General features: G+C 35.8%; 1 protein-coding gene across 1 annotated transcript; it reads right to left on the minus strand.

Annotated features, from left to right (window-relative positions):
- Positions 1-1,028: 1,028 nt before the first annotated feature.
- On the minus strand, positions 1,029-11,193 carry LOC139150581 (dipeptidyl peptidase family member 6-like). The gene is made up of 13 exons (XM_070723018.1): positions 11,061-11,193; positions 9,358-9,647; positions 8,702-8,818; positions 7,970-8,030; positions 6,783-6,877; positions 6,136-6,300; positions 5,464-5,586; positions 4,280-4,476; positions 3,749-3,906; positions 3,171-3,361; positions 2,929-3,010; positions 2,228-2,337; positions 1,029-1,903 (listed from the first exon to the last, which is right to left on the minus strand). The coding sequence occupies exons 1-13, from the start codon at positions 11,191-11,193 to the stop codon at positions 1,880-1,882; spliced, it is 1,746 nt and encodes a 581-aa protein (XP_070579119.1). The 3' UTR covers positions 1,029-1,879.
- Between the last annotated feature and the right edge of the window lie 507 nt (positions 11,194-11,700).

Genomic DNA, 11,700 nt, shown 5'->3' on the forward strand with positions numbered 1-11,700 from the left:
TTTTTGGAGAAAAAAAAAATTTGACAAAAAATTGGGAAAATTGCCCCAAAATTACAAATACTAAAAATTCACAATTTTTACAAACTTGACTGAGGTCATCCCGAGAAACATGGATACCAATTTTCAAAGCAATTGGACGAGCTGTTTCAGAAAAAAAGATTTTTTTATTAAAAACTGAAAAAAATTACCTAAAAATACAAACACAAATATCATCCACAGTTGTACACACCTAATTTAGAATACCTAAAGGAACCTACATACCAAGTTTCAACCAAATCTGACCAATGGTTACTGAGTTCTAGCAGTTTGCAGGATTTTTCCTTTTTTTACCTCATTTGCATATTTTTGACACTGACATGTTCATTTGAACAAATTCACATCTCCACCCCTGGGTGCACCTGTACACCAAATACTAAGCTGGTAGCTGCTGTAGTTTAGGAGTTTTTGATCTGGACGGACTAACAGACATACATACATACTTACATACATACACACAGACGCCATGTAAATGACATGCAAATGAATGATTCACCTTATACGATAAGCTCTCTTTGGTACACCAAATGAGAGCTAAAAATCTCCGATTTGCAAAATTTTTACAGCGAGCGCACTACTCACTGACAAGTTCGGCCCCCCCTCGCCCCCCCCTTTGTTGTTCGCGTGGGAAATTTCATAAACCTTGACGGTTGAGGGATTTTGTTGATAATATAATTGAAATAACATACTCCCCACTGACTATTTACTTCTATTCATGGGCGCGGACAAAAGGAAAGCCAAAATTAACAGGCTAAGCAAGCCACGCCTGTTAATTTTCGGCTTTCCACTTGCCCTTGCCCATAAATAAACATTAATGGTCAGCGCGTCACCTGTTATTTCTATAGTATGTGTAAGGCATCTGAAAAAGAGGTTTCTTATAATTTCAGAGAGTAGATTTATAGTTAAATACTATGCATTTGCCAGTTTTACACTGGCATAAGTACACTTGCGTAAGTTCAGTAAAGTTATACAATGAAATACACACTGCAAAATCTAGTCATGTAATTGCTTTTATTTATCACATACAAATACACATCTCATCTTTGCGTAGATTTTTTGGCATTTTCTGATGACCTTATGGTCCAGGCATGTGAATTGAAAAGGATACTTTATGATGATGACAAAGTTGCCAGTGTTTGCAAGTGTTTGCCACTTGTTTCAAAATGTCAGTCAGGTTCTGTTTACACGCCAATCAATCATTTCAGAAGTACCTAGTCTAACTATTGTAAATGGGACATACCATGTTTTTCAATCAGGTTAAAGAACACAGACAAATGGTTTAAAAACCTTGCTCACTGTTTCTGCTAGGGTTTAGACCTATATGTCTGTGGTCTGGGAACCCCTGTACCATTCCTATTGTCTCCTAATATAACTGCATTTACATCTCAAAGGAACCCTGGTAAAATTTACTGTGATTGCTGTGGTGTATTGAGAAAACTGAAACTAAAACTAAAATGCTTGTCATTAATATTCCCTGGCAATTACAAGTATTATTGCATATATCTACAATTCATGAAGGATTTACAAAAAAATTTTCTCAGATGAAATAACATGTATCCACTTGACAAGATATAATTCTGCTTGTGACCAAACGAAGTTTACTAGTACAGTTGTAATAATTTCTGATAAATGAAGGAATCGGCTGACAAATTTGTACAACTTATTAGTAATGAATATCGCTGATTTGACCAGCTATCTTCTGCAGTAACCTGTTTTATTGTTTGTTGCACTTTTCATTGGTAATTGCAATATAGATTACATCAGACTCCCCAGTCTACATGACTATCTACCTCCAACACTGTTTAATAATTGTAGTCTTGAGTGATTTTTGAATTGACATCCTTCACTTCAAATTGATGATGTCCATCTGCAACACAAGAATATAAAGTCTTGGTCTTAAGACAGTCTGGCGTAGGAGTTGAGTAAATGTGAAAACATGTATTTCTTCCATTGTTTAGGATGGTAATTCCTGGCATGATTGGAAGATAGAAGAATGATAACATGGAATATACATTGCTTTCCGCATGTGTACCTATTTCACGAAAAGAACCCATACTGAGAATTAACCGTGTACAAAATCTCTTTTTAAATCATGTATTTTTGCATTTCAAGCCAAATTGCAGCACATTATACAAGCGCTGATTTGCTAGATTGTTTGAAAGTTGGACATGAACAACAATAATTGACAAACCTCATATGGTGTTTCTGCTGGTTCAAAACTAAACACTTTACTGTAGAAATAAAACTCTCCATCCATAGAAGCCTGTATGTTTTCAGACTTTCTGAAGCCGTGTCCTTCACCTGCAAATCAAAACAAAATGGAAAATGTACAAATTTAAGAGACTGTTCACAAATTAATAAAAAAATTGCAAATCTTTTCCATACAAAAGGACGATAAACATAAATTCTGTACACAATTCAAATTGTAAGTGATTAGATGCAACAGAATCTTCTGAAACTTAAAAATAGGCAGACTTTAAGGAATTTAGTAAAACTATCAACCTAGGATGTGTTGTAAAGAAGTCTGATGTGTCTATTTTTTTGGAACCATATATGATTGTGTCTGGTGTAGTGGAAGTTTGGTATTACCAGACTGAGGTTTCCCTTACATCATCACAAAAATACATTCACTATAAATTTAATAAAACCTATTTTCTGATAAATGTATATACAACCTATCTGTTGGCTATCCATTTTGATCCTGAAAAAATTTGAGATTCAAAAACTTGTCAAAATACAAAGAATTTACTTTAATTTAAAAACTAAATAAGACCCAAATTTTAGATATAAAACAACAGGCCAAATAATTTAATGTGATTATGATGTTTGGAAAATCAAAAAAAATTGTGACTGAAAATTTTAAAAACCCTGCTGTAGTTGCAAAATACTTACCTGGGAAGAGGACATAGGCAGTGGGTAAGCCTTTGGCTTTGACAAGACTGAACATTTCTTCGGCCTGGTTTGGTAGAACTACCTGTTAAACAAATGAAGGAAATCAACATCAAATGCTTCAGGTTTCAAGGAGTGTTACTCTTTTTAACTGATGAGTAAACAACTTCAACCCAACATTTCAATTTCTGAGAGATCGGTGAATCAAATTCGTAGGGAAAAAAGGGCAGATGCATCATAACTACCTTGTCATCTTCTCCCTGGAAGAATGCAACTGAGGCATTGAGTTTGTCTGCAAAGTGGACAGGTGACCTGTCAATGTACACGTGTTTTTCCTCAGGATACTTTCCAATGATAGTGTCCAGATAGCGGCTTTCAAACTTGTGTGTATCTGTGGCAAGTGCTTCCAAGTTACCGACGCCATAGTGACTGACGCCTTAGGTAACAACAGCAGGATATGTGAAAAAAATATGACCTTCAGACAGTGCACAATGTCATGAACTGCTAGCATTTTTGTGACAATAGCTTGAGGCAGTACCAAAAGATTGTAGCACCATGGAGCTGAAACAATGCCCTAGCTAGCCTATAAGAACAATACAGCATAATGTGCATGCGTAGTTCTGCAGAAAATCGTCTACATGATGGATATAATGTAAAATATTCTGAGGATAAAAATTTTCTCTCTGCTCAAGTATTGTCAATTTTCAATTAAATTTTGCAATGTGATATCAGGAATAAATTTTTAAAGTCTTGTAAGAACAAAAACAGAACAAAAGATTCCTAATTAATATTCAGAATGTCAAAGCTTTCATTGTGCTCCTACCAGCTTTGAAGACGTCTTTGAAAGTCAGACAAGCCAATGTTGTATATCCTCCAGCAGATCCCCCTGAAATGGCCAACCGTTTAGGATCAACCTTCTTGGCTTCGTTGGCAAGATACAAAGCACCATGGCAACTATCTTCGATATCATGAACTCCCCAGCTGGGTCAAAAAAGGAAGAGGAAATGTAGCTTCAGTGTAACTATGTGATCAATATTTTTTTATCTGTGACAATATTGGTACCTATAGGCTATTATGCCAACTTCAAATTCAGGATTCGTTGTGTTACGTCTGAGGAATTACTTGATTATTTGGATGGCAACACTGAATATATGATTATTTGTAGAGTTTTCCTTTATTTTTGTTCCATAACATGTATTTTGCATTCATGAAGTTTTCTTCAAAGATTGAAAGATTAAACCCATTATCACACAATGCAGCACATAACCACTCGAGAAAAAAAAAGGCAAAAACACAGTTAAAAATTGTGAGTTCCCATTCTGATATTTGCAAGATTGACACAACTTTGACGTACTTGCCCCTTAGTTTGTTTCTATATTTGGTGCCATAACCAGTGCTGCCTCTGTAGTTGACATCCAGGAGAGCAAAACCACGACTTGTGAAATACTGATGATTTAGATTCAAATCTGGTGAGCATGCTGCCGTAGGTCCACCATGAATCTGAACCAAAAGTGGTGGTAAACTTCCCTCAGGAGCCTTGAAATCTTTATTCTGTAGAGCAAATCAACAAATACTTTTTATTCTGCAGGTGATTTCTGCCTGCCATAAAGAGTTATAAGAAACTTCAATATTTACATTAAAGTGTTGTTCATTGTAATGCCCTATATATGAAATTATTAGCAGGTGTGTAAACCTGCAATATGAGAATATTGTTATATAGGGGTGTTCAAATTCTGTCAGAGAGAACTGGCGTAAATCCGAGCTCTCTAACAGAACATATTATAAGCCCAAATTGAAACACATCACAAATACAGTCTTTATGCTCTAGATACGCTTGGTAAAAGCCTCTCTTCTCATTTGTATGGCTGCCTTTGGTGATTATATAGGGCTGACCATCTTGACCACGCTGATGTGCTTCTCATTTCAGTAGCCTGTGGCTATTACAGCGAGGAACACTTGATATCATTCAGTGAGAATTAAAAACTGAAAAATATTAAATTCATAAGTGTGACAACTCAGATATATTTTGATTTGTTTGAACGCTATGTAAATGTGTGCCAATATTTCAGACATTTGATTGTTAGTTCTTCAGATGTGCAAAGCTGCCAGTACAGAAAGATTATAGGATTCTGGCCTCAGACTCCACTTCTTTATACTGGAGTTACCAGTAATCCCTAGAATTTATATTTCACCAAATTGTGTCAAAGCAGTTTGTTTTCTGTTGTTTTTTCATATCTCGTATGGATTGCCTTTATGACGAACTTCTCTACAAATGATAATAACCAAATAAGGAAATTCTTCTGTAAGGTTTTATCAAAAATTGTCAAGTTTTAATTTACAGACTTGCAGTATAATTACTTCTTGTTTACTTCTATTTTCAAATTATGAACCGTTCAGATAAAAATGGTTTGATCTTTCTGTCAGATGCAGCATGTCTTTCAATTTCTTGACATTGTGCTGTAAAATCTCTGACAACTTTTTCACTGGAGTTAAAATGTGAGAAATAAAATATTTTTTCTCCATTTATCATCTCTTTACCTTTGGTGGGTAAAAGTATGCATGGGCTACATCATTGTCAGCAGTGGGGAAAGTGATCGGCTCAGCAACTGAGAGATATCCCTCATCAATATCACTTGACCTTGACTCTCGTAAAATGTCTGTCTGTAAACAGAAAGATGACAAAAAGTGGATGGAAAAAAGGATCTGACATACGGGAACTAACCTGAAGCTTTCAAGTAAAATACTTTGTGACAAGCTGTAAGGTGAACAGTGTTTGCAATATTTTTTGATTGCTTTATGCATGGCATATCTTGAAACCATTTATGTTAACTGTGAAATGTAACATTTGATTGCTTTGCGTGTATGTAAATAAATGTGTAATAAGAATGATTGTTAATTTTCCAATTACCAATTACTCTATCTATGATTGTAGTCAAGAAACAGCTGCAATATTTAATGCTGCTGACAAGCAGACATGTACTCTCAGACTGGCAATTTATTTTTCATGGTTCATATGACACAAAATATATTTTGTGAAACTTCTTTTACGCTTACAATTTACAAGAATGGTCCACTTGAAAATCATTTGTGGAAAAGCATACTTTGGTATCCTTGTGATATTTTCTGATTTGTGTGAGATGAAATTGGTATTGTAAACCTTACGCAATTATCAACTTGAGGTATTTGGAATAGAACCCATAGCAGACATACCTTTCCTGTCTTTGCATTGACTCTGATGATGCACTTGAACTTGACTGGACTGCCAGCACGACAGTAGATGTACCCATCATAGGAGTAACACAAATGATCATGAGATGTAAAGCCAGTTTCTAGCTTTGTAGATTCCTTGGAAGTCAGATCAAAGATCTCGATTTTCTGAAATAAACACGCTCGTTGCTGGGGAACAGTATTCATGATGCAAATACAACAATCAATTCATTGACATTCATTTTCTTCAAAGCCATTGGTTAAAGACATTAAACCGGATATCAGACCTTTCTAGAACTTGCTTACTGTCAAGATTGATTCCTCTGCAATAAATGAATTGTGAACCATTTTCATCTTGGATTGATGGTTTCTTCACCAAGGTTGCTTCAAGCAATAAGCAAGACAGCATAAAAATTTCAATTTGGGATGAAAACTTTGAAGTCTTGGGATTTATGACCTGATTACTCCTCTTATGAGTTTTCATTTACTGAAAAAATAAAATAAATTTAGTCCGGCGTTTTAGCATCAAAACCCACCTATCCCTAATTCAAAAGATTATGTACGTACTTGGATTTAATTGTGTGACATATGTAACTAAAAATGAACTTTCATACAAATTTTTCTTGAGCTTTCTCGAAATTTCAACTTACTCCCTCATATGTAATTGCCACCTTTCGACTGTCCTGGGGATCAAATACATAGGACTTCGGGCCAAACTGCCACTGAGGCCCTCCAATCTCCTTCTCTTGGGAGCAATGGCTTCATGCTGTCCATCTCCAGTTATCCTGTACAGGTTCCACCAGTCAGTCTTATCACAGATGTAGAAAAGTTCACCACTGGGTGACCATCGTGATTCAATTACAGATACTTCACCAAGATCTATCTACGGAGTGTAGAGCAAAACATGCCTGTGTTAGTGCTGTGAAACTTTTTCCAGTAACCATGGTGAAATGATTGACAGCGATACTTTCCAACAGCCAATAATATCAGGCATCCTAAGGAAATGAAATTAATAAATTGTAATTTTAAGCCCTACACATCCTGTCCAATTGACAGGTCCAATCTATCCGCTGAAGACAATAGGACCATACCAAAATTTGATATGAAAGGGATGACAGTATGACATCTTCACCATGACATAATGCACTCCTACAGGACTTGAAAAGCTTTGTTTTATGACAGGGTGTGAACATATGGATTGGGAAGATGCATAAGTTGTACCTTACCTTTGAAAGAGATCAAAAATCTGACTTTGAAGAGAGAAAATTAATTTCCTTTCAACAAGAACATTTAAAAGTGATATCAATTATTAAAGGCATAGTGGTATGAAATGAGCTTTACCTGTTTCTCAGAACCTTCTACAATACCGTCAGATGTGAGCTTAGCTATCCACAATTCTGTGTTATCCCAAGGCTGTATGCATGTATAGAAGCAAAAAATACCTTCTGATAATATTTGATTAATACAAAAATTTGCTGATCCTGTTTCCTTTCTGCATTCAAACAACTAACATCTGTAATTTCAAAAATTAATACTGTCTGATCACTGACACTGAACAGTTTTTCATGGAGACTATGGCAAGGCTTGCATGCCTTTTTATTGTAAAGGTATCAGCCACCCTTTATCACATGATTTTGGCTGCTCACAATGCCTTGCAGTGTTTTTAACGACAAAGTGACAATTTGGTCTGCTTCTCTATGATTAAAGAGATCTCCTATAAACATGTTTGTTTTTTGTTTACTTTGCATGCCTGCACGTTTTACAGCACTCTTATCACGCACTCCCTGTAGCTTTCTTTGATGTCGGGTCACAGATCAAGGGTCAAAGAGCAACATACCATATTTGGGTGATTCCATTGTATCCAGCACAGCGTTGTACCATCCGGAGACACCTTGGGACTGGCATAAAAATCAGCACCTGAAACCTGTCATGACCCCAGGTCATGACCCAGAAGAGGAATGTAGTAGCCTACAATTAGAAGGGTCAATATGATAACCCGACAAACTGAAAACTTCTGCTCTGGCTACCAGGTCAATCAGAGTGCACTACAAATATTCTAGAACATTTGCATGAAATGCCAGATGACCACAGTCATTTATTAACTGATAAACTTTATTCATTTTATATTCATGTATTTAATTTTTTGGTTCTTCCTAGCACTTTTTTTACTTTTCATGTTTGCATTTTGGTATGAAATGTTTGCATTACTGATAGCACTATCTGCATTGATCGCATTTTGTTCATAAAGACAGATGCCAGAACTTTTCAGAATTTCTGTTTAATGTGTTAATTATGATTTCTTGCTGTAAAACTGGATCAACTGGAAAAAATTTGTCCCAATCAGTGGCATGAAACCATATTGGAAAACTGCTACAAGACTGTGTGTGGAGCCGTCGTCCTTTATAAAATAGGGTGCAAAAATGAAAGGAGAGAATATTTTGCAGCAGTGAAAAAAAAATCACAACAAGAAACTGCAAAACTTTTGCTAAATGAGAAGGACCAAAATCAAACCTCTCTTTTGAGGTTTTTATACACCTGTAGTGTATTACATTATGAAGTATATCGTTACCAGCACTTTCTGTTCCTTTGTGTCTGGCATTATCATGATAACAGTGTTGACTGCTTCTTTGGTTTTACCAGTTTCAATTCCGCTATGATCTTCTCGTACACATAAAATCCTGTTGAGCTGAAATATATCAGAGAAATTTTAGAGGATTTGATGAATAAACATGCTGTACAATTGATGTGAGCAGCTGAATAGCTCATCTGATATTAATGTCCTGATATTGATATTAACTGATTGCAACAGAAATATTACACATAAATCAACATATTCTTGTGAATATATTACAATTGTAGTGTACTAGATATCTATATAAATAAATATGCATGCCTACTCCACATTTTACACTTTAATTGTAATATAACAGTGAATACTTTCATCAGTATCTATTGTAGATATGTAATATTTTTCCACATACTATTATTAAGAATTTTATATCATTGTAAATAAAATGTCAGATATGTAAGCATAAAACACGGTATAGATTGAAGAGTAGGAATTACAAGTGAATACTTAAAACACAAATTGTACATAAGTTATATTTTTTCAGTGGAAATGAAATCTTTCATCTGTGATTGTCTTGGATATATGTGGCAATTAATCAGTTCAAAATACACTGTTCAACTGGTTCAATTTTTTTTTATAATAAACAGGAATTTTACCTTTTCAGATATTTGTCCATCAGCATATCGCCAACCACAGTCTGCTGGAGTCAGTGGTGTCGGTTCATCATCTGATGACTTCTGTACATACATCCGGTTGTCAGCAAAATTACAAAAATACACAGAACTCCCATGGACAAAGTAAGACCCTCCTCCATATTCATGACAGCGACTCCTCACATTGAAACCTTTAGGGGTCCATACTTCAAATTGCTCAGCGCCAAGTCGCTTGGAGCATATCACTACACGGCCAGCCTCATCAAATCTTGATTCTGCCCAATATGCAACATCTGCATATACAAAAAGTGGAGAACTAAGAATTGAAGTATGTAGGAAAAACAAAAAATACTAGTGTTCTATAAAATCAAAAGTTTTGTCTTCTCCAAACTTTTACTTGGTAATTAATGATTTATAAACAGTGGCTTGGTATCAATTTAACAGTGTAGATTTGTCAGCATTGATAATGTGTAGCTTTTCTGATATATATATATATATATATATATATATATATATATATATATATATATATATATATATATATAATATATATATATATATATATATATATCCTGCATGGGTCACTTTTCATTCATCAATGTATTTCATAAATTTCGTATGGTGAGTCAATTCAAACTTAACCTTTAAAAGGCTTTGCATCATTCATATGATTGATTGATCCTCATTACCAAGAACTGATTCCTAAGTTGGTGACTTGTGCGCGAGACCCTGTTGAATCCAGTATTGGATCCTTAGGCTGAAAGGTTAGGTGATGAGTTTAGCCGTCTTACTCACCATCCACGCACAACAGAATGAAGAGTTGCCCCATCTAAGAGACAGGATTGCCCACATTGAGCCGACTGATCCATTAGCTCAGTTGGTAGAGCAACCGAAATGTATTCGGGGGGTGTGGGTTCGAATCCCGCATGGGTCACTTTTCATTCATCAATGTATTTTATATATATATATATATATATATATATATATATATATATATATATATATATATATATATATATATATATATATATATATATATATATATTTATATATATATATATATATATATATATATATATATATATATATATATATATATATATATATATATCGAAGTATATATATATCCTCGAGGAAAATTATAATACTTGAAGTAATCTGCTTATATATATATATATATAATATATATATATATATATATATATATATATATATATTATATATATATATATATATATATATATATATATATATATTATATATATATATGTAACAATGACTGGAGTAAAGAAATCACAGTTGTTATTTGGTCCTTCAACTTCAAGGTCACTGGGGGCTGCTCGCAGCTGTCGCATGTTTGATAGTTATTAATCAGTTTCTTTATATTTCACTGTGAGACCAATCTCCAAATTTGATTAACAGGTGTGCAAATCAATGGTAAATCCTAGAGGGGTAGTGGAAATATGTTATCGAGTTGAGGGTCAACGTCAACCCATGGAGGTAGAAGTCTCTCCTTCTACCTCCATGGTGAACCCAAGTTGAGTGATGGCGAGACTGTGCTAGAATATATATTGCGAACTGGCACTGCCGATATTCCTTTGTCGCATCACAGGTTCGCTGTGCAACAAGCACCTGTGGTGCCATGGGTCCGGTTGACAAGTGACTACTAAGCTAATGCGGAAGTACGAATTAAGGCATTGTTTTACCTGCGTATTCCTGGCCCGCATCATCAATCTGTACAAGCGAATCGTATCCGAGACCTACACCTCCCTGAGTGACAAGTGCACTTGTAATTGGTGACTTCCATGACCCATACTCTGACACCTTGACGGACGTCATTCTGACACTATAAGTCCTTGCTTTGCCCAAGGACTGTAGGGGTACACGCGCTAGTACAGTACGAGCGCTGGCACCAACGATGGCGCACACCGTAGACAAAGTTTTTATCATGTGACCATATACCACATGGCCATATGTGAGCAGTCAAGTTGTGTGAACGCCCTCAGGCGATAGCGGCTCGATTCCCGTATTACTCGGTGGCGTGTATATTGGGTGGACTTGATTGGGACGACCGGTGCAGACCGGTGCACCCGGGGCAAGTAAGTTCGTACTTGATTGGGTCGGGGATTCTGCGCGCGCATCTATTCGGGGATCCCCGAATAGCCCGATCGATTTTGGTCGGGGCAGACGACGAATACAATATGGCGGCCACTTGATTGGAGAATCCGCCGGATGACCCCGACCACGTGACGGAAAAACCCGGTCATACTCCGGTCAGATGAACCGGGGCGTCCCAATCAAGTCCACCCATTGTTTCTGATCATCGTGGGCGTCATTTCAGAACCT

The sequence above is a fragment of the Ptychodera flava genome, chromosome 14 (assembly GCF_041260155.1).
Source record: "Ptychodera flava strain L36383 chromosome 14, AS_Pfla_20210202, whole genome shotgun sequence".
Classification (NCBI taxonomy): Eukaryota; Metazoa; Hemichordata; class Enteropneusta; family Ptychoderidae; genus Ptychodera; species Ptychodera flava.

Excerpts from the sequence above, each read along its gene's own strand:
- LOC139150581 (XM_070723018.1), bottom strand. The coding sequence starts at position 11,193 with ATGACGTCCGTCAAGGTGTCAGAGTATGGGTCATGGAAGTCACCAATT. Across the intron at positions 3,907-4,279 it reads AGAAACAAACTAAGGGGCAA|CTGGGGAGTTCATGATATCG; the intron begins GTACGTCAAAGT and ends TTTTTGACCCAG. Across the intron at positions 2,338-2,928 it reads TGCCTATGTCCTCTTCCCAG|GTGAAGGACACGGCTTCAGA; the intron begins GTAAGTATTTTG and ends TTTGATTTGCAG.